The sequence below is a fragment of the Chiloscyllium plagiosum genome, chromosome 20 (assembly GCF_004010195.1).
Source record: "Chiloscyllium plagiosum isolate BGI_BamShark_2017 chromosome 20, ASM401019v2, whole genome shotgun sequence".
In the NCBI taxonomy this organism is placed as follows: domain Eukaryota; kingdom Metazoa; phylum Chordata; class Chondrichthyes; order Orectolobiformes; family Hemiscylliidae; genus Chiloscyllium; species Chiloscyllium plagiosum.
The window spans coordinates 21,843,331-21,867,636 of NC_057729.1; the positions used below are offsets into that span (position 1 = coordinate 21,843,331).

At 38.6% G+C, this 24,306-nt stretch overlaps 1 protein-coding gene across 4 annotated transcripts in view; it reads left to right on the forward strand.

Moving 5' to 3' along the window:
• The window catches only part of LOC122560075 (beta-1,4-galactosyltransferase 5-like), a 98,739-nt gene extending 81,080 nt beyond the window's left edge, over window positions 1-17,659 (forward strand). For all 4 annotated transcript variants that reach the window (XM_043710289.1, XM_043710287.1, XM_043710288.1 and 1 more), the window contains exons 6-9: window positions 1,611-1,798; window positions 3,984-4,106; window positions 12,487-12,588; window positions 15,464-17,659. In XM_043710289.1, coding sequence (XP_043566224.1) covers window positions 1,611-1,798; window positions 3,984-4,106; window positions 12,487-12,588; window positions 15,464-15,611 — 561 coding nt within the window. In that variant the 3' untranslated portion in view covers window positions 15,612-17,659. The remainder of the gene's footprint in view (window positions 1-1,610; window positions 1,799-3,983; window positions 4,107-12,486; window positions 12,589-15,463) is intronic.
• The last annotated feature ends 6,647 nt before the right edge of the window (window positions 17,660-24,306 follow it).

The following is a 24,306-nucleotide window of genomic DNA, read 5'->3' on the forward strand; positions in this document are numbered from 1 at the left end:
CCAAGGGTACTGGTGCCCCTCAGGTTCAGGTGCAGACCATCCTGTTTATAGAGGTCTCATCTTCCCCAGAAAGAACCCCAGTTATCCAGATACCGGAATCCCTCCCTCCTGCACCATCCCTGCAGCCACGCATTTAACTGTTCTCTTTCCCTATTCCTCGACTCTCTATCACGTGGCACGGGTAACAAACCAGAGACAACAACTCTGTTCGTTCTAACTTTGAGCTTCCAACCTAGCTCCCTGAAAGCCTGCCTAACATCCTCAGCCCTCCTCCTACCTATGTTTTGGTTCACTACCTTCTCTGATGCGTTTTGAAGAAATGTTCAAACCAGCCTCAGTCTGCCTGCTTGGCTGAATGTAGAAGACCCCATAAAACTATACCTACTAGAAAGAACAGGTGAATTATCCTTGGTGTCTTGACCGATACTCCTCCCACAATCAATATCGCAATAGAAATAATTATCTGGTCATTAGCCCATTATCTTGTGGGAGTTTACTGGTAAGACCATAAGGCATAGGAGCAGAATAAAACTATTCGGCCCATCGAGTCTATTGCACCATTCAGTCTTGGATGATATGTTTCTGAACTCTGTTTCCTACCTTCTCCCTGTAATCTTTGATCTCCCTGACCAATCAAGAACATATCTATCTCTGTCTTAAAATCTATTCAACGATTTGATCTCTACAGCCCTCTGAGGCAATGAGTTCCACAGATTCTGTGCCCCCTGGATGAAGAAATTCCTCCTCCTCTCAGTTCTAAAGAGTCATTCATCACTCTGCTGTGTGCTCAGGTCCTACTCATGGAAACATCATCTTCATATCCACTCTATCCAGTTGTGTCAAAATTCTGTAAGTTTCAATGAGATTCCCCCAATATCCCTCTAAACTCCATTGATTATAGTCCCAGAGTCCTCAATTGGTCCTCATATGGCAAGTCCTTCGTCCCTGGGATCATTCTTGTAAACCTCCTTTGGACCCCCTCCAACACCAGCACATACCTCCTTTAATTATGGAGCCCAAAACTGTTCTGACTGGTGCAACTTGATTGTTGTGTTTCTGGCAGTATAGCATTAACTGGACTTAAAATGTAACTCACTGGTGATAAAGCACTTTGTCCAATCGTCATGAAAAATGTTATACTGTATAAATGTCTTCCTTCTGTTATAATTGTGCGTTGCATTATTATTGGTCCTGTTTCCAGCACCCTAGTTTTCCTTTTTGCTACCAATTGCAATGTGAATTGAATGATTACAACCTACATATCTTTTTCAATAGAGGCAACGAAAACTTATTATTTCAAAAGATTTTAAAAATTCCATTGCCCAAAATTGAAAATCAGACGATGTAGATAAAATCCATATTCTAATATTGAGATGTTTACAGTTCTCATAATTTTGAGATTGTCAGTGGAATTTGGGAGGATGGTCGAAATATATTCTTTGTGCTTCTAGATGTAGTAAAACTGTACACAACATTTTCAAACTGTTGTAATTCTGTTACAAGTAACACTGAAAAGGACCTTTCCCACTCTTGGCTAATACTTTAAAAGAGCATTTCTAAAGAACTTGTATGGTGTTGAAGGTTAATTGTTTTCTTACTTTATTCATCAGGCTGGTTTCCACCCATTTAACCGTGCAATGCTGTTCAATGTTGGATTTATGGAGGCTTTGAAAGACATGGACTGGGATTGTGTAATCTTTCACGATGTTGATCATATCCCTGAAAATGATCGCAACTACTACGGTTGTGGACAGATGCCAAGACATTTTGCAGCTAAGCTGGATAAATACATGTACTTGTACGTCCACCTCTCATTTGATCTTAAGTGATTGGTTAGTCACATCTAGAAATAGGTCTGTTTTTTTAAAAAAAATGTCATTCAGGAAAGTATATGTAGCTTTAACATTTGAGTGAAGTTCACAAGATGTCCGTTCATTTTACTTTGCACTCCTCAATGAAGATCCACACTATGCATAATTCTTCAGAAAGCTCTGTAAGCTTGTGATTTGTTCAAAGAACCTTGGTTGTGCTGTGTAAAAGATCAGCAAAAAGGTTATATGAGGTTCACAGTGACTCCATTGGTAATTGCTCCAACCATCATTTTCATTATTATTCATCATGTCGAGTGTAAACCTTGATCCTGGCAGACAGAAGGATCAATGCTAGGACCTCAACCACTTACAATTTATGTAAATAACTTTGGATGAAGGGATGGAAGGTATGGTTATCAAATCTGGTGATGGTGCAAAGATAGATAGGGAAGTAATTTATGAAGAGAACACCAGGGAGTTATAAAAATATTGATAGGTGAGGAGTATTAGACTATATGGCAGATGGAGTATCATGTGGGAAAATGTGAGATTGTTCATTTGGGTAAAAAGAATATGAAATGGTGCATATTATCGGAATGGTGAGAGTATTGAGGAGCTTTGAGATGAAGGTTCTTGGTGTCCTCGTGGGTTGTTTTGCAGATTGGAGGCCTGTGACCAGTGGACTTACATATTTCGGAACGATGTTATGAAACTTGAAAGCGTTCAGAAAAGATTTACAAGGACGTTGCCAGGGTTGGAGGATTTGAGCTATAGGCAGAGGTTGAAGAGGCTGGGGCTGTTTTCGCTGGATCATCAGAGACTGAGGGGTGACCTTCTAGAAGTTTATAAAATCGTGAGGGGCATGGATAGGGTAAATAGACAAGGTCTTTTCCCTGGGGTGGGGGAGTCCAGAACAAGAGGGCATAGGTTTAGGGTGAGAGGGGAAAGAGATAACAGTCCTAATTGGGTGTGTGTGTGTGTGTGTGTGTGTGTGTAGGCTAGTACAATTACAACATTTAAAAGGCATCTGGATGGGTATATGAATAGGAAGAGTTTGGAGGGATATGAGCCAGCTGCTGGCGGGTGGGACTAGAATGGGTTGGGATATCTGGTCCAATGGACGAGTTGGATCGAAGGGTCTGTTTCCATGCTGTATATCTCCATGACTCGTGCTTGCATCAAAACGTGAGTGTGCAGGTAAAATAAGTAATTTGGAAAGTCAATCTGTTCATTTATCTTGAGGGGATTTGAATACAGACCTAAGGAAGTTTGTTTCAATTATACAGGGCACTGGTGAGGTGGCATCTGGAGTACTATGTACAATATTAGTCACTTTCTTTTTATGGGAAGGTGCTTTAAGACCATTTGGAGATGTTTTACTAGACTAATACTTCAAATGCTGGAGTTGTCATAAAAGGAAAGGTTGGATGGGTTTGACGTGTATGTGCTGGTGTTTTGAAGAATGAAGTGATTTGAGGAATCTTGATAGCATAGATGTGGAGAGAATGTCATCTCTTAATGAAGAATTAGGGGCCACCCATTTAGTTCATATCTGAAGCAAACTTTTTTTTCTGAGGTTTGAGAGTCTTTGAAACCTGTTTTCCAAAAGGGTTGTGGAAACATAATCCTTGAATTCTTTTGAGGCAGATTGTTCTTCAGCGAGATGGTGAAAGTTTATTAGGTAGGAATGTGGATTTTTGAATGGAAGAGCAAGCTCAATGGGCTGAATCGCCTACTGGTTCTCCAAAGTTGTGCGTTCACGTACTTTTCTGTGATATACTCCTGCAACCATATGAATCTGTCTTATTGCAGCTTTTGAGAAGATTTGTAGCTCAAGTTGGGGTTTGGGTTGTACGTTTGTTCACTGTGCTAGTAGGTTTGTTTTCAGATGTTTAATCACTAACCTCTGAGAAAAAGATCTGGAAATGATATTACCCACCTTTAACAGTCCAAGACCCATAAATAGAAAGTGGGACAAAATACCAGCAGAGGCTCGCTGATCATTTTATCTAGCATGGTAACGAAATGTCTGAGAACAAACCAAAAGCTTAGCGAGCAAATTTACAACCCAAATCTGTCTTATTTTAAACCTTTTATAGCACTTAAGTGAGTATTGAATTATTTAAAAGATATTTTAATTGTTTATTATAGTTTTTCTTTTCTTTTTGACAGGCTTCCTTATGATGAATTTTTTGGCGGAGTGAGTGGATTAACAGTGGAACAGTTTAGGAAAATCAATGGTTTCCCAAATGCATTTTGGGGTTGGGGAGGTGAAGATGATGATCTCTGGAAAAGGTAGGTTAGTTTTGATATATTTAAGTAGCTATATGTCTAAATTCATATGTTATGAATTCAATTCATTCAAAACACTTTGGTTTAAAACAGGTGGATGTATTCAAATCAATACCACGTTAAAAGTAGTCATGATTCGGAGATGCCGGTGTTGGACTGGGGTGTACAAAGTTAAAAATCACACAATACCAGGTTATAGTCCAACAGGTTTAATTGGAAGCACACTAGCTTTCGGAGCGACGCTTCTTCATCAGGGTGACAAATAAGTTTTCAAACTAAGGGTTTTAGTTCCCTTAAGCAATGAAAAAATACATTCCTGATTCCCGAAAGCTAGTGTGCTTCCAATTAAACCTGTTGGACCATAACCTGGTGTTGTGTGATTTTTAACGTTAAAAGTAATTTCAGTAAAGCGTTTGATAAGGCTCCCCATGGTAGGCTATTGCAGAAAATTTGGATGCATGGGATTGAGGGTGATTTAGCAGTTTGAATCAGAAATTGGCTAGCTGCAAGAAGACAGAGGGTGGCGGTTGATGGGAAATGTTCATCCTAGAGTTCAGTTACTAGTGGTGTTCTGCAAGGATCTGTTTTGGGGCCACTGCTGTTTGACATTTTTATAAATGACCTGGATGAGGGCGTAGAAGGATGGCTTAGTAAATTTGCGGATGTCAGTAAAGTTGGTGGAGTTGTGGACAGTGTGGAAGGATATTTCAGGTTACAGAGGAACATAGATAAGTTGCAGAGCTGGGTGAAGAAGTGGCAAGTGGAGTTTAATGTGGAAAAATGTGAGGTGATTCCTTTGGAAGGAGTAATAGGAATATAGAATACTGGACTGGTAGTGAGATTCTTGGTAGTATGGATAAGCGGAGAGATCTCATTGTCCATATGCACAGATCCCTGAAAGTTGTCACCCAGGTTTATAGGGCAGGGAAGAAGGCGTATGGTGTGTTAGTGTTTACTGGTTGAGGGATTGAGTTTTGGCGCATGAGGTCATGTTGCAGCTATACAAAACTCTGGTGTGGCTGCACTTGGAGCATTGTGTACAGTTCTGGTCACCATATTATGGGAAGGATCTGGAAGCATTGGTAAAGGTGCAGAAGAGATTTACCAGAATGCTGCCTGGTTTGGAGGGAAGGTCTTATGAGGAAAGGCTGAGGGACTTGAAGCTGTTTTTGTTGGAGAGAAGAAGGTTAAGAGGTGACTTAATAGAGACATACAAGATGATCAGATAGAGTGGACAGTGTGAACCTTTTTCCTCAGATGGTGATGACTAGCATGATGAGACACTGCTTTAAACTGAGGGGTGATAGATATAGGACAGATATCAGAGGTAGGTTCTTTACTCAGTTGAGTTTTGGCGCATGAGGTCATGTTGCAGCTATACAAAACTCTGGTGTGGCTGCACTTGGAGCATTGTGTACAGTTCTGGTCACCATATTATGGAAAGGATCTGGAAGCATTGGTAAGGGTGCAGAAGAGATTTACCAGAATTGAAATAGTGTAGGTTAGATGGGCTTTAGATTGGTCTCACAAGTTGGCGCAACATGGTGGGCCCAAGGGCCTGTATGGTGCTCTTATGATGTATGAATTTTAAAAACTTATGTGCATGAGGGGCTTTATTGATTGACAGTCAATATTTCTGGAGTCTTGTTTTTGTTATAAACAACAGCCTGAGTGTGTAAATTCCTGGGATGTTGTTGGATGTGTGTTATCATTGGGAGAATTTGATGAGTGAACAGACTAAAAATTGAAGAATTTTCACTTGTTTTCATTTAGAATCAGGAATGTATTTTTTCATTGCTTAAGGGAACTAAAACCCTTAGTTTGAAAACTTATTTGTTTCAGATCGCAAAAATAAATCCTGGTTGAAATTATATTTATGAAAGTTTTTTTTCCTAGAGAAAGACAGAAGTTCAGAATGTTGAGAAATAGGTTACCTCAGAAGACATTTTTGGTGAAAGTTCCAGGCCAGAAGTGTTTTGGGTAGAATTCTGAAAGGGTTGTTTGAAGTAAAGAAAATTTTAATTTGTGTTGTGTGGCATGTCAATAAATAGGTTTGAAACTCTCCAGACTGGGAATTGGAAGAAATTATTAAGTCAAACCTACAGATCTGATAGAGAAGAGGATTTACTATGGTATTTGAGCACAACAGAGTGATGACATTCCAATAGATGTAATTGCATTTTTGTCGTGTTTAAAATCTTTCAAGTTATGCTGTTTTAAATAATTTAGATTAACCTAGTTCATCTTTGTCTTTTGCATAATATACTGTTTGCTTTTATGCTTCAACCAAATCTGCAGCATTGCATGCTTGTTTTTCTTTTTAAGATCACATCATTAGATCATGTTTTGTTTTTGTTTTTATTTATCAAGTCTGACTTCAGTCTGGGATCTGACTTGTCCAATATTAACAACTGACATTAGAATGTCCAGTGTAGCAGATGCCAGAAAATCCCAGCAAAGTAAACCAAAGCAAATCCAGTAGTTAATACGAATTCCCAATCCAAATCCTGCCTTTGCAACAAACACCCTTCCCCACCTTGCAGTATTCACCCAAATCTGGGAATTCTGGAGTCAGAGACTTTTAATAAAGATAATAAAGAATTTACTAACAAGCATGTTTGTCTGTTACAGCTGCAATCAGCTGCTACAAATATGACATTGGTGGTTTTCTAAATGGGGAGGATGAAAAGCAATAGTTATCACTTGTACAATGAAGCATTTTACTTTCCTGATGCACTCAATTTGCCCTCATTTCCACAAGCTTATGCAAGCAAAGATAATAACACCACATGATGCCCTTGCTTACTTGTAATGATCACATGGCTCTAACTTCTAAATGTTTTTGGATGTTGTCTGAAATCAATATATATTTTTGTGCACAAATACAGACTGATTGATTGAAAAATCTCAAAACAGGCCATGATTCATGAGCTAGCTGTAAATAATCTCTCATTCGCTCCACCTTTTTTAAACCGTCTATCTGGTTGATGAGCAATGCATCAATGGTAGCAACACTACTTAAATTGGCATACTAACGTCTAACATAGAAAATCATTCCTAGTGCTTTACAGAGCATAAAGAAAAACTGATACTAGGACAAATTGAATGGATTAGGAGGAATGATTGATTTAAATGCTTAATTTGCAAAAGTGATTTTGATGAGATGAAGACACAACAAGAGAAAAAGAGTCGAGAGAGACAAGAAGCAGAATGTAGGTGGCTGTGACTGAAATCCCCTCAACTCTAAATAATGTCGCTCCAGCAGATTTGAAGTTATCAAATGGAATAGAAAGGTGGGACGAAGAAGGCAGAGGGAACATGTATGCTAGCAGGCCTGACCCAAATCATCTGGAAAATGCAGGAACCTATCATTAATCAAATCTCTGAGAGGATGAGTGAATTGCAGGTTTCATTGAAATAAACCAGGTTCTGAGAGGTATCATTAAATTATTTTAACTCCAACCGAGGAATCTATAAATGGGGCCACAACTTCTTTATTTGGAATCAGTCATATAAAATTAAAATGGAAAAGGTCTTCAGTCACTCATACCAGGTAGGGTGCCTTGTATTAGACTGGTCTGGATGTGAAAGTTATGAAAGTGCGATCATAGTAATATTTGTTGTAGGTTATTTAGAATTGAAGGGATATTAACTTTGAATAAATTGGTTTGGTTTATCCTGAGGTAAGTGTAGAGGGGCAGAATCAGTGATGAGAATATGGTGTTTGGAGTAGAAACTACAGCTTTGGTCTTTCCATTGTTGAGCTGAAGAAATGCTTGGAGTCAGAAAGTGATGGCAGGTTGTACTGAATGTTACCAAAATATTGTGGAAGCTGACCCCATATGTCTAAATGAAGAAGAGGAAGAGAAGGTATATCTCTTTCCGGGTGACTGAGGGATTTGGAGGAGCCATCGCTGTTGACATTGGTTTGGCCCACGCAGCTGGCAAAGAGTAGATTCAAATCAATAATGTATCTGGGCTAGATAGTTGAGAGGCATTAAAAGAAAATTGAGTGATATGCAATGCTGATGGCTGCAGAAAGGGAAACAATTGGTACTTGTATGCGACATTTGGTCAGACATCCTAAGATGTCTCTCAACAGTGACTCTGAATTCTGTATTAGAACAGGTGAAGATGATGAAAAGCTTGGTTGACAACATTGTATTAGGTGAGGTAACCCTGTTAGGTTCTTTTCCTGAGGTTTTGCACACTTGATGCAACTGCAACACACCAACTTCTGTGAGCAAGCAACCAAATTTATTAAGCGCAGTACAATACAGGCTTTCTGGAGGAACCTTTAACACACCTCGCAAAGCTTACGGGGTCATGGCAAAAAGCTCTCTGAACCAAAGGAAATCGTTAAAGTTTATTAAAGCTTGTACAGGCTAGGTGGCCCCCTTTGACCCCCTCTGTAGCTGTGCAAGGTTGAGTCACAGTGAGGCACTCCACAAAGAAATCGCATTACCTCCCCTTTGTAGAGGTAGTTGGCCATACTTACAGATGCTCTGACCACTCCCCCATAGTCACATGGGACTCGAGACAACCCCAGTCACTCAGTCACATGCTACCCCAGGGACAGTGGCAGGATGAGATCATCCTCGAAGATAATGCTAATGCCCTAAATCTGGGAAATCATTATGCAAACGGTTTCCTAACTCGGTGATTTCCCCAAGACAATGGAAGAGATTGAATTGATAGTTTAATTTGACAATAGCAGCGGAATAATGTTTAAATGAAGTGTAAATTACAATGGATAGTCATCCACATTCTTTCATGGCTTTCGTCCCCACCCAAAGACAGTGCAGTTTATCCCTTTAATATTACATTAATGTCCAGAGAGACAGTAGAATTTAATCTTTTAACATTACAAACCCGATGGAACACGGAGTTGCCTATAAGCACTGTGTCCCAAAAAAAGGAAAAATTCTTTTATTTTAAAATTTGTTCACCCCTTACAATGATCTAACTTAGTAAAAGTGTAAACTGTATTTTAAAAATCTTGTAAATTAGCACTATAAAAGCAAAGTAATCTTTTTCCACGTAGCAAGCTGGAAAGGTTTTATTAATATTCGTTCAAGGGATGAGGTAATTGCTGGCTAGGTCAGCATTTGTTGCCCATCCCTAACTTGCCAGAGGGGAGTTAAGAGTCAACCATATTGCTATGGTTCTGGAATCAAATGCAAACCAGACCAGGTAAGGATGGCAGTTACCTTCTCTTAAGGATATTTGTGAACCAGATGGGTTCTTCTTGATATTTCATTATTATCATCAGACTCTTATTTCGGCATTATTGTTGAACTCAAGTTCCATCATCTGCTGTGGCAGGATTCAAACCCAGGGCCCAGAGCATTACTTGGATCTCTGGATTAATAGTCGAGTGATAATACCACTAAGTCATCATCTACCCATACACCATTGATAGTCAAACACGTTTTCTGTGTTTTCATGCTGCAGTGTGAAATCCTGGAGCGTTTCTGTTATCCTAGCAGATGAACAGGTCACTGGGGTGATAATTATCCTTTATCATTGATGCATTTTATCCAATTTCCTGATCTACAGCTCAGAAATGCCGGAGGTCATCTAGGCTGTCTTGGTAGCAGCATACAAATTGGATTATGTGTTTACATTGCTTTGTGACTGTGGCTTCCTGGACCACCTTATCAGAAGCAGCTTTTCAATTCCATCCATGTTGGTCTAGACAACAGCAGTTGCTTTTGCATTATACATTTCAGCTTTAAACACCAAAGAGTAATCTGGCAAAAAATGGTAAAACAGTCCAGTTCTATTCATGCAAACAATGTATCTTGGTGCCTACCAGTTGGTGAAACTATTTTGCAGTTACTGCTCTAGATTTGTCTACGATCTTATTCTTTACTTTGGCCAAACTCTGCGATAATTGATTGGTCCTGTAATTTGAGAGCCAAGTGTGTGTGGTGCTGGAAAAGCACAGCAGGTCAGGCAGCATCCAAGGAGCAGGAGAATCGATGTTTAGGGCAAAAGCCCTTAAATCGCATGGACTCCAGACTACATTCAGACCAACACAATTTTGATCTGAACAGGACAACCAGTACCTGCTATAAGTTCAAAACCTCCAGAAACAGTTCTCCTTCTGCATCCTCCGCTCTGCTCTTGCAGACATGCGCCGCCACCTAATCTCTACAGTCAGCCCTGCCTCAGCTGAGGGCCACATGCACTCAGAACTGCAAAGGACCTCTGCTGTTAAAAAATCTCCTGCTCCTCGAATGCTGACTGACCTGTTATTCTTTTCCAGCACTACTCTCTCAACTCTGATCTCCAGTATCTGCATTCCTCACTGCCATATGAGAGGCCCGTCTAAGTTTGGCTCATCTGATATTATCAATCCAGAACTTTTTCTGGTCACAGCCATTCTTCTGTTCAGTTTCCTACTCTGTATTGTCAGGAATAGATAACAGCTTCACTACAGTTGGATTTTTTTGGGTATTGTGAGTTTGTTTGGAGGTGTGGGAGGAAAAATGAAAATTGATTCAAATAGAATTGAGAGTGAAGTGGTCATAAGAAAATAATGTGAGAACATAAGAGCTAGGAACAGGAGTAGGCCATCTGGCCCCGTTTGAGCCTGATCCGCCATTTAATAAGATCATGGCTGATCTTTTCATCGACTCAGCTCCACTTACCCGCCCACTCACTATAGCCCTTACTTCCTTTATTGTTCAAAAACAATCTCTGCCTTAAAAACATTCAACGAGGTAGCCTTAACTGCTTTACTGGACAAGGAATTCCACAGATTCGTAACCCTTTGGGTGAAGAAGTTCCTCCTCAACTCGTTCCTAAATCTGTTCCCCCTTATTTTGAGGCTGTACTCCCTAGTTCTAGTTTCACCTGCCAATGGAAACAACTTCCCTGCTTTTGTTACCTACTCTGTCATAGATTGCAGAGAAGAAAATAAAATGTCTTTCTATGTGCCAAGTTTAAACACATACTGATCTTTTTCAAATTGATAGCACCCAAGAGGCCATGAAGCTTTGAAACTATCCCAGGAATATGAGCAAATTCTACAAAATGCAAGTCAATGATATACCTTTCCCCAGTACTATAAGATTTGTGGAATAGCTGTCTCCATTTTATTTCAATTAGGAAAATTTCTAGTTTTAATTTTAATATAGTAGCCCTGAAGATAAAGGCACTAGTTACTGCTGCAGCATTGCTACATGTTACAGGTGTTGTATGCTTACATTTACATAATTATCAATTTATTGAAGCTCTTCAGTAAGCTTGGAGAGAACAAGATATACTTACATTACCCAGTGGTCGAGTTTAGATATTTTGCTGGAATGTCTTTCTTGGGTCATTGGTGTTTGATCTGTTCATATGGTGACAATCCTGATGAGTAACAACAGAATGATATAGTTTCAATTTCCAGCATTCACAGTCTGATGTTGGAACTTGCAAAGTTCAGCTGCTTTTCCTTGGAAATTGTTGAATGTATTTTTTTCTGCTGCAGTTGGCAAGGGAGAGATGTTGTAAAGCTGATTTGATCTCTAATAGAATGTTATCCTCATAAGGTGTGATGGAATGGTGCTATGTAAGAGCTAAAGGATCATCCCCAAATACAAGAGGGGAAGCCAGATGAAGAGTAAATATCCTGAGACATTAAATTTTCACCTAAGTTGAAGAATGGTGAAAACCTTATGTAGGCACTGAACCCTACTAATGTCATTATTGAATAAATCTTTAAATAGTCAAGATTGATCTCTTGTTGGAGTTAAATTTGGCTCTTGCTTTGAGGTTCTAAATTATGGCAATTGCCATAAAATACTTTTCACTTGTCTTTTTGAGACAAGTTTGACTTACACATTTTGTTATTGAATATTTGTTAGCATTGATGCACTGAATTCTGTGTTCTTTTAAAGAGAAAGTAGATTCATTTGTACAGCTTTTTGTTTGGATTATTTTGGTTCTTAATTTAAAAAATGGTGTAAGTTTTTTGATGGCAATACTGTACACAGGTCGAAGACTGAATCACACTAGGTTAATTAGTAAGATTTGTTATTAGGACAAGTTTCTTGAGTTATTCTTTGTTCTGCCCCTCTCTCACAAATTGAGGTAAATGGAGGATAATTTAACATGAAAAGCAATGGGTGCTGCTACCTCAGGTGAGTAATCTTCTAGACGTTTTTTGAACTGTACTTGCTGATCACTTTGTCAAATTCAAGTAACAGCTGTGTTTGCTGTTGAAATTCTTCTCAACACTTAGAATCATACAGATGTACAGTATGGATACGGACCCTTTGGTCCAACAGTTTGACTTGAAACTCTATTTGCTTCAAAGTAAGTGTAAAATGTTCAAGTGTTTTGATTGAACTAAGAACATTTATTAAAGAATCTGTTTGGCTGTTTTCAGGGTTCAGTTTGCTGGACTTACAGTAACAAGACCAGGGGGTGATTTAGGAAAATACAAATCAGTTCCTCATCACCATCGAGGGGAAGTGCAGTTCTTGGGAAGGTGAGCAGGACGTTTCATATTATATCTTAATATACTGTTGGATTTAGATTCTGAAGAGAGAAGATAAGACAAAATAGCATATGCTAATTCATAAAATTAGCTAAAATAGGTATTTGACAAGGTGGAAATTCTTAATGGAATTTCTGCCATGTATATATAGCTCTAAAAGAGCTATTGTAGTAATGGTGCTCTTCATGCTCCAACACATACCATTCAGCATTATGAAAGTATCCTGTGTGTAAGTTGGCTTTAAAAACCTTCCATTTGAGTCCTTTTACCCCATGCATTAATAAATTACTGTTCACTCGTGTAAGCATATGTAATCAACCTGGCCCTATCTTTCAACATTTTATTCAAGCAAATTCCAAAGGTTAGGAGCATTAAAATGTAGGAAACAAATGAAAAACCAATCCAAACTATTGCAGATAGCAAATAGAAGCAAAGCCCTTGCTGAAAGGAAAATTTGCACTGAGACTGACTTTTCTTGTATAAACAATATACCTTTTTGTAGATTATTCTAATTTTTTTTTATTTTCAAAATCCATAGAAAAGTATTTGTCAAAGTGCAAAAGCCTATATTAGAATTTGAAGCTTAAATATGTACTTTCAGGCCTGGAGTGCAACAGCTGTGTTGCTTTTGACCATTAAATTAAATTGGCAGTGTACTAACAAACTGATACAAGTATTTATCTAATCATTGTGGATGAAGTTTCAGAAAGGAGATTTTCTCAGATGTGTGAAATGTGATTCCAACACAGTTGATAAAATTTTCTTTATCAAGAAAACAAATCTTTGGGTATCCTCTGACCAAGCACTGTTTCCAAAATCGATTTCAGGTGGTTCATCTGAAATAAGTTAATGAAGGTCAGTATCCCATCACTATGTCACCCTTTATATGTGCACAGTGCATGACACTGACCCAGCTAGCTCAGAGCCAGCGCTTAGAGTGAACAGAACCCCTGGCATTTCTATTTATAGTTTTAGATTAGATTACTTACAGTGTGGAAACAGGCCCTTTGGCCCAACAAGTCCACACCGACCCGCCGAAGCGTAACCCACCCATACCCCTACATTTACCCCTTACCTAACACTACGGGCAATTTAGCATGGCCAATTCACCTGACCTGCACATCTTTGGACTGTGGGAGGAAACCGGAGCACCCGGAGGAAACCCACGCAGACACGGGGAGAATGTGCAAACTCCACACAGTCAGTCGCCTGAGGTGGGAATTGAACCCGGGTCTCTGGCGCTGCGAGGCAGCAGTGCTAACCACTGTACCACCGTGCCGCCCTCCAGTTGTCAGCCCAGGATCCTTGATTGGACCAGGTTTACAGCCCCAATCAGAGAACTCATATTTTGAGGTCCACCTAGCCGACCTTGTTCCAATCTAACTAAGCATCTCTGCCTTGATATGCAATCTGATGGCTGTCACTGTGTGAGTATCAGTGAACATGTGCAATTGGTGCTTTAAGTACCAATATCAACTAACTCCAAGTTTCATAAATAAAGTTACTACCTTACATGGAATAATTACTTATTTATTCATCTTTTCTATCTGACTTTTTGAAGATTGTATGCTAGATTTTGCCATCACCAGTAAAATAGTGGCACTTCCTGTTAATTGTACAGGAACTGTTCATAAAATGTAATTAATTCCCTTGCCTAACCAGATTTTAAATTTGGCACCCACATAATGAGATTATAATGGCAGTGAGATCAGTATATAAAGTATAAGTAGCCAACCACATAAACTAGTCTCAGACAGAAAAAAATCAGAAAATTTTGAACTTACTTGATCCTACATGTTTTAATGTAATTTTTTTTGATTGAATGATAAATGATTGAAGAGATCTTGAAATAGAAGTATAAATTTTGGAGTAGACTCCAAAAACTAATTTTTGCAGAAGTGTAGATTTTGGACTACAACTTGTACATTTCTACATTACTCTGCATATAGCAGATTCCTAAAGGTACTGTTGATGTTTGTGCAGTTTGATGATGGCACTGACATGTTCAATATGTTGCTGTTGCAAAGTCCAGGCTAGTGTACATTTCATAGCTCCTTAATCATTTAAGGAAACCATAACACCAAAAAAAACCTCCCCAGTTGTCCATTTAACTTACAAATATAAAGCATAACTGAGTAAAATGCAAATGTTCAAATATGGCTCTTGAGTTTTAGCTTCGCCGTTTTGTGAAATGTTTATTTGAATATCATTTAACATCTGAAATTGTAAAAATTTCTTCAGTACTGATGTCATAAAACTAAACTTTTTATAGAAGATGATGTTGGGGAGAATGCTACAAACTTGAACAATCTCTCTGGAATTCATTAACCCAGAGGGTTGTTGAAGCTCAATCATTGAGCAGGTTCAAGCATAAATTTCTGGCGATTAATGATGTTAAGGGATATGGAGATAGTGTGGTAAAATGGCATTGAACAGATGATCTGCCATGACCTAACATGGTGGAGCAGGCTTGATAGGGTAAATGATCTCCTCCTGTGTCTATGTTCCTGTAAACCTTTTAAGAATGCCACTGAACCATTGATCTCTTGACACATTCTGACCCTTCATTGTATAAGTAACAAACCAAGATCGAAGAATTTGGATTAAAAATAGATTTGTTTTGTTTTTGAATCACTAATATATTAATTCGGCTATACTTCAATCTGTTGTGGTACTAACTCGATTAGTACAATATTTTTTTGTTGAAGCTAATAGTTTTGAAAAATTGAAGCTCTCTACTTTGTTTATTGTTGTCTACAAATTCAAGCAACATTTGTTAAATTGTTATTTGGTTATTTGATTATTTTGACTGACATGAAAGCATCCTCAATAAACTGTTTCACTGAAATGTTTTTTTTTATTACAGATATGCTTTATTGAGACATTCTAAAGAAAGGCAAAAACTTGATGGCCTGCAAAACTTGAAGTACTTTCCAAATATTACAGTTGAAGCCTTGTTTAAAAATATAACTGTAAACTTGACACCGGAGCTGGCTCCAGTGAGACGCTATTAATCTAAAATGGGCACAATAGTTTAGTGAGGGTTAGGGTTGCTTGCTCAGAAAAATTGATGGACTTGTAAACCTGGTTTAAAAAAAAATCTACAGTGAGACAACACAGAAGTTCCTTTACGTAGTCATGAGGAATTGGCTGGCAGTTGATTTGATTATTTGACACCAGATTGAATATTGATCAGTGACTATGCAGCAGTGCTGGTGAATATGAGAAAACCAGGCCTGAAAAAATCATTGTATGGAGAACTTCTTCAATGTGACCTCTTCCCGCTTTTCCAATTGGATAATAGTACATCATCAGTCAAGAAGGAAACACAAACTGAAGAATCCACTGAACAGTATCTGGGCAAAGAATCAACCTGAATTCCAAGACTGCAGAGCTACTTGGAAACTGTTAAACCATATTTTGATTTAGGATGCCAAGAAGAATGAAGTGAACGGTTTCCTTTCCAATCACCTTGTGATCAAATATTAAATTGAAAGCATACAATTACCTTGTTTTTATTCACTAGCAATTGTTAATGCACTTCTAGTGGATGATGCTTTTGTTTTGTAAATAAGCTGTGAATTGCCAGATATTTTTTTATTTATAGTCTACTGAATCACAAGGTTTACATGTTCAGGTCAACAATATAAGTCTGACACTGTTGTATGTGTATGGCACAGAACACACTGAATATAATCCCCTTAATTTTAAATGTGAGGTGAATAGATTCATATGTGTTCCTGAATATTTAACTTAATGGGTGTTCTATTTCAGTCCTCTTTACTGCTACACTCTCATGCTGCTGAAATTCATGGATTGTTCCTAGAAAATTTGGCATCCTTATACATGCCTTCATTAAAGCAACAAACTGCAGTTGTTTGACTTAACTCAAATATAAACAATTATAATGAATAATCAGCATTTTAAAAAGTAAATTTGTGCCAATTATACTGTGACATTTTAATTAACAAAGTATAGTAGAAATGTAGGAAGCAATTTTCCATTATTATGAATTTGGTTTATGGCAACTTCCAGAAACTTTGAAACTGCTGAGTTTGTGTTTCTTTAATGTTCTGAAATTGAGGAATCCAACTAACGTTTTTTTAGTCCAAGCACTTAGCTAATACTTTAAGCTTATCTGCCTGAATTGGTGAGTTCCTTTGCTCCTATGCCAATCATATTTGTGAACATTTGTAAAAGGTCAACTTATTGACTAGGTGCTAATGCCCATTGTTTGAATAAAAATGGTTTCTAGTATTAGATGTTGTCACTGCACATGATAACAATAGGACAAGAAGCTAAACACTAGCTTCTGCAGGGTTTTTGACTAGGACTAATTCGATACATGATGAGGCTGCCTGTATAACTTTAACACAACTGTTGTAGGTCTAGTGTTCTATGTGCCAGGAGGAGATGGGGAAAAGAAAAAAATTATAGCAAAAGAAGTGGAGATATATGTATATATGTATGTATATTTTTTTGTATCAATCTTTGGTTTACACCTTTTGAGTCTATGGTCCCATCCACCAATGAATGGTGATGTCATGATACAAGCTCTGCTGTTTGCAATGAGGAACAGCCCAAGTGTATAGAGATGAAAGCTTTTGTTGCAAGGTCATGATCAGTCAATATGAGAGGACATCTGGGGATGAAATTTGCCCTTTTTTTGCCACGCTGCTAGTAGAACACAAAATAAAATTCCTATTTTGGACTCTGCTGATCCTATTTTGGACTCTGCTGATCCTATTTTTGTTTAAAAAACGGTTGAAGGCAAAGAATTTCATTCTCCTAGACATATTTGTCCTTGAAAGGCTGTTAGCCTTATTTAGTTTTTGTTAGTATTTTAAAGCTGGTGTTTTACAAAAAAGTATTGCATATATTATCCAGAATACTGTGTATGATGCGGTCAGAGTGTATAGCAATAAAGAGAATGCTAATTTGTTTCATTTTCAGCTGTCAGTGGTAGTGGTTTAAAATGGTAACTTGTTGTTGCTATTTCTGAAACTGGTATTGCTTTAATACAGAAATAAACATGTAATTGTATTTGTTTTGATTATAGCTATATGTAAGCCTATGTTTGTGTCTTTTCTTCTCTCCTTTTATCCTCTTCACATACACATGCACAAGCGCATACTCTCTCAAATGGCTTTGATGAAGCACTTAAATATGTACTGTTCATGTTTTGCTGATTTTTCTAAACAATTTCTCTTTTGTGTAATTGTGTAGATGAGAAAATTGAGATATGCATGCTCCAACATATTATAGAACACATTTTGAAAAACATCACCGTTTAAGAATTGGAAAGCAGCTGTAAGGCAGTACAGTACACATTCCAAAATTCTATTGATTGTTATGTTCCTATTTTAACTTCTAGTGTCAAGTTAAATCTATTCAGAACACTTCTTTTCCTTCTAAATATTCAACGTACCTACTTGGTAAATTCTTTGCCCATTTCATAAGCATGTTCACGTAATGCAATTGATGGATATTTCTGATTTTAATTGCTTTTTACCATGTTATACACAAGACCCACAATGTGTTTGCACATGACCCAAATTGCATGCAAAGAAGTTGGTAAATGGGCAAGGAAGTAGAAATCTATCAAACTTTCAATAATATATTGTACAGAAAGATGGACAAAAAAAACCTTGAAAATACCAGCCCCTTTTTTCAAATGTTGGCATGCATTGTTAAACTATGGTGCCTGTTAAATTTTTGTTGTATGGTCTAGTTTTTGCATGTTTCCAAGTAGAATTGGCCAGATCAGCAAAGTTCTAGACCTGTGCACTGAAAAGCATCAGAAAGTATTAGAGTTCTCACCTCAAAGCCTTTTGTCCCTTATTTCACACCTTTGATCATTTGTTATACATTTTTGTATTAATTTATGGATGAATTTTTCAATAAAAAATGAAAGACACCATGAGTTGATGTGTAGCTCACAAATATTTCATAAACATTAGATCATTCATTATTTGAGGCAATTCAAAATAAATAACTTACAATGTTCTTGTGAAGAGATTGAACTGGAATAAAATCTGTGCACAAAATGTACTTTTCCAAACCATGATGATTTTGTACAACATGAATAAATGTTTGGATTCTCTGACAAACCATCTCCTCCCAATCAATCACTAGACTGATCCCTACTTTCACAATTCATTCATTGTTGTCCAATGCCAGTGCCAGCAGTATGATCAGAATATTTGCTTTAAACTGATGCCCCACCAATATTTTGTTACTGATTTGATTTATTTGTCACACATTTTGTAGCAAAGTATATGGGAGTGGGTGGGGGTGTGTGGAATAGCACTCTCTGGTATCATTGTAAAGCACAGAAAAATAAACCAAAACATAAAGTATAAAGACAGAACAAGAAACATTTAACTTTACAGTCCTCTTGTCAAGTGCTCCATCATGGGCCTGGTGGCTAGGCACATGTCCCCTTTGCCATGTGGCCATGGCTGGAATAGAAGTTGCCATTCCATGGTGGATTCTTGCCTCCACTGGTCCTTGCCACTTATTCATTGCTGGCCCTCGCCAATGCAGACACCACTGATGCTCCTGGTGTACTGCATTGGCCCAAACTGTACTCTGCTCCCGCCAAGAGTCCATTTCAGGTCCACTTTGCTATTGCAGTTGCTGCCAATGCCGCAGGGTCTCATACCGGGCCCAAATGGCTTCTGGCACTGCCTCCCTAAAACTGGCTGCAAGCAGATACTGCTGGCAACCCAAATCTACCTCTGCTGCAGGACCGCTTTGTCAATACAGAAGCTGCCGGTAACCCAAACTCTCCACCGCCACATGGGTCCGCACTGAGCCCGCTCACTGACTGTAAAGGTTTATCCAAGAACATATTTAATGTAGTTTTATCAATTCCAGAATACTTCCATGTTAATTTTAGTATCTCACCAGCTAATGATGTTCATCACCAAACATGGAGATAAGGACTCCTTGATTCACATAAACCAGTTTCAGTGTATTGCACTTTGTTTTTTTTTGAGGAAGGTGGGTGGGGAACGGGAGTGTGGAAGCATGATGGCCTAGTGGGTGTTATTGCTTTACTATTAAACCACAAACTGATGTAATGGTGTGGGGACATGAGTTTGCATCCTGCCATGATAGATGGTGGAATTTGAATTCACTAAAGGAAAACTCTGGGAATGAATGTCTAGTAATGAGCATTGTCAACATCTTGGGGTGGGTGGGGTGGGGTGAGGAAGCAGCTGGTTCATTACTGCCTTTTAACTGACCCACATGTGACTCCAATATTTAAAATTGCCCCCCTCAGGGTAATTTACAAATGCTGGTTTAGCTAGCAATGCCTACATCCTGTGAATGAATTTTTTAAAAAAAAAATCATTTGCAGTAACCTTACAGTGCTAAATATATGGGATAACTACTTCAAAAGGGGGAAAGTTCTGTGAAGTGAGCCTAATTGGAAGGTTCGTTCAAAAAAGTTGACCAAAAAGCAGAGTAAATTGGAGCAAGAATAAGTCATTTGGTTCATCAAGCCTTCATGCCATTCAGCATGTTCATTGCTCGTCCTTTTATGTCAGTACCATATTCATGTGTTCTTCCCCCATACCTCTTGATACTTTTCATCTCCTACAAATCTATACGTCTTAAGTATTTTGTGACTTGGTATCAACAACCTTCTGTGGTCGGCCACTGTTTCATCGCCCCCTGAGTGAATGTTCCTTGTTCTGGTCACCTGGTCAGGCAAAACATCAGAGTTGAGAGTGTGGTACTGGTAAAGTACAGCCGGTCAGGCAGCATTCGAGGAGCAGGAGAATCAATGTTTCGAGCATAAGCTCTTCATGCTCAAAATATCAATCCTCCTGCTCCTTGGATGCTGCCTGACCGGCTGTGTTTTTCCAGCACCCCACACTCGACTCTGAGGACTGCAGATGCTGGAGTATCACTTTCTCCCAGGAAAAACATCACTCCTGCACCCAATCTGTTCAGCTTTTTAGAACTTTACATCTTGCACTGTGATCCCCTCTCATCTGAACTCCAGTGAATACGGGTCTGTTTGACCTAATCTCTCTCTCCATATCGATTATCAAGTACTAGGGATTTATCAGCACTACAATTATCAAACCTGTCATCCCAAAATTTAGTCTAGTGAACCTGTACTGCAGTCCCTCCAAGACAAATGTGTATTTCCTTCGGTAAGGTGACCAATCTGTGCATGTTGTCCAGATTGTGTCTCCCCAAGACCCAACACAGTTGCAGTAAGACTTCTTTGCTCTTGTATTCAATCTTGCAATAAAGGCCAACTTGTCATTGCCCCTCCAGCTGCTTGTTGCACCACCTTGCGTTCTGTGATTGATGTACAAGCACACCCAGATCCCTTTGGAAGTCAATATTTTCCAATCTGACACCATTGAAATAATGTTTGCCATTCTGTATTTGCCATGAGGTGGATAACTTCACACCTAGCCATGCAATATTATATATACAATGTATTTGCCTACTTGTCTAAATCACCCTGAAGCCTTTTTGCACTCTATGCACTGCTCGCCATCCCAAATCTCAATTCCAGCCAGTTTTGGATTGATTTGAAAATATTATATTTTAATTGTCTCATCTAAATCATTGACATTGAACAGCTGGGCCCCAAGCACAATTCTCTGCGGTATCCCACTCCAGAAATGACTCATTTATTCCTATTGTTTCCTATCTACTAAACATTCCGCAATCTACGCCAATAGTCTCAAGTACTTTGAATTTGTACTTAACCTCTTCTGAGGGACTTCTATCAAAGATTTTCTGAAAATTCACTGCACCTCATCTAATCATTCTGCCTTATCTATTCTTATATTTACATGCTCAAAAAAAACATTAAGTAAGTTTGTTAAATGCACTCTTCATTTCATAAGTGTATGTTGACTTAGAAAATACCAACAGAATTATACAAAGTTACCCATTTTAATACCCTTTCTAATAGACTTACCCAACATTTTCTCCACTACTGTCGTTCAATTGACATATCTGCAGGTCCCTGTTTCTCCATCTTTTTTGTAACAGTGGAGTTACATTTTCCATGCTCCAATCTACCAGGACTGTTCCAGAATCTATAACATTTTAAAAGTTGATACCAAATGCATCAACTATTTCCATGGCTTTCTCCTTTAGTACCCTTGCATATAGATTATCAGGTGCTGGGGATTTACCAGCACTACAATTTTTATTCATTTCATTCCACTCCCCTTTCCCGATACTTTTGCTTCCCTAGTATTTCTAGGAAATCTGGTGTTATCTTTTAATACAGAACTAAACAGTTATTTAACTGTACTGCCATTTCTTTGTACGCTGTTATGAATTCTTCCATTTCAGAAGGTAACCTGCCTCTACTTATCTTCTTTAATTTTTTTTATATCCATAGAGGATCTCTCAGTCCACTTTTATGATGCTTGTAAGATTACCCTTACACACACTATTTCTCCTCTTAATAAACTCCTTCGTTCTGCTTTAGCTGAATTGTAAACTGCTCCTAGTTTTCCGGCTTGCCAGTTTTTTCTAGCAACTTTTTATGACTTCTGTTTTGATATAATACTATCCTCTATTTCTTTTATTTACCGAGGAAGGCCCACTTTCCTTCAAGGAAAAATAAAGGAATATATAGCTATTGCAATGCACACATTTTGCTACAATATGAAGAATCGCCGATCCCCTGTTCTGCCTTTTAGTTAAGGTACCTAGTTATGATGATCCCAACTGATGATATTACTGGACAAGTTCAGTCCCAGATTAAACTTTGGCTTGATGGGTTGTAATTTTGATTTTGATGAGGTTGCCTATCTCTGAAACATAAGTATGCAATGTTTCAAATTTGGTTTTGACAATTAAACCAAGTTTATAAAAAGACAAAACTCAAACTATTATCCAAATAGACATTTACTTTGGAACACAATAAAATAATCTCATTAATCCCAAAGCTGCTCATTTTCAAATGCCAAAAGTATTACTTATACAAACACACTACTTATATCTGTTTGCATCAGAGACTAATCCTATTCTCTAACTATAATGATAAATTTAATTGTGAATTCAACTCCCAGCCTATAAAATCGGAGCACCTTCCTGTTCACAAATAATCTCTTCAGGGTTTTATCTAAACACTTCTGGTCTGGGAACATTAAACTGGGAGAAAGTGATGACTGCAGATGCTGGATATTGAAGAGTGTAGTGCTGGAAAAGCAACTTGGTCAGGCAGCATCCAAAGAACAGGAGACGTCTTCATTCCTGATGAAGAGCTTATGCTCAACATTGATTCTCCTGCTCCTTGGATGCAGCCTCACCAGCTGTGCTTTTCCAGCATCACACTCTGACTCACCATTACCAAGCTACTTGCTTTCATAATCCTGTCCTCCTTTCTCTAGAGCACTGCTTTATATTTTCATCTTTATCCAAGGACTTCTGCAAAATTGCCCCAAATTGAAATGGGAAAGTAAAACCTTTAAGCTGAATTTTACCATTACCTTTTGGTTAAGTGCAAGTTGTACAAATTTGTTGTAGTGATTCTCACTGCAAGGCTGAGTGGGTTTTCTTGCCGTAGCTTACCAAATGCACCACCTCAATTGCTGTTTGAGCCTTCATAATGGGAATCACGTCCTATTTCACCCACCTTACCATCTGGCACTCATGGAGGAACTTGCTACTCGCTGAATCCCTGGACCCTGTCATCTTTCAAAGACCGCTTTATATCTGCAGTGTGCTTCCATTGGCTATTAGGCTTCAGGAGAGATGACCGAGATGTAGAAGCATGCTTCTCTGAGAGGGAACTGGAGGACCTAGTCAATGGACTGGTGGTAGAGGAAAGGAGTCTTTTTCCCAGAGAACCAGCAAAACAAGCCATGTCACTGCGTAACATCAGTCCAGTCAGACTGCCTCTTGGATCCATGCCATCGCCAGTGTAATGAGGATTACGCAACAGTGCAGGAAGGTGGTCAATAATCTTATTCATGCTACAGGGTGTGTAAAATTCCTCACTGTCTGCTATCTCACATTTATCTGTGTCACTGCTCTTATCTCCCACCAAGACTTAGGCTTTGGCACCACACTTGTTGCATATGTCATTGTCTCTCACTCACTCTTATGACCCCCCACTCCCTATCCTTTTTTGTTAATTCATTCATGGCATGAGGGTATTGCTGGCTCGGCCAGCATTTATTTCCTATTCCTAATCGCCCAGGTGGTAATTTAAGAGTCAACCAGTGGGTCTGGAGTCATCTGTAGGGCAGATAATTAGGGAATCAGATGTGTTTTCCCAACAATGAGCAATGGATTCATGGTCATCATTCAACTTTTGATTCCAGGTTTTTAAAAATAAACTGGAATTCCAACATCAGCCATGGGGGGATTCAAATCCAGATCCCCAGGACAGTACTGGGTTCTCTAGTGGTAATATCACTAAGTCACTGCCACATCACTACTCCAGATGACCACTGTGCTGCCTCCTCACTCCCTCAGAACACCTCAACACAATTCTTCCTCGTGCATCAGCCCTAAAAGACATGACATCCACTTGTGTCTTATTTATTCAGTTCACTTACATCATTCCAGGAGAAGGATATCCCATTACCTGGAGGAGTGGTGTTAGACAGTTTTTGGGTGGAGTTAATGGACATCTACGTCCTCATGTCTGGCAGGAGAAAACCATGACCCTTGCTGTGGGAATGTGGAGACATCCTTGTCATGAAACCC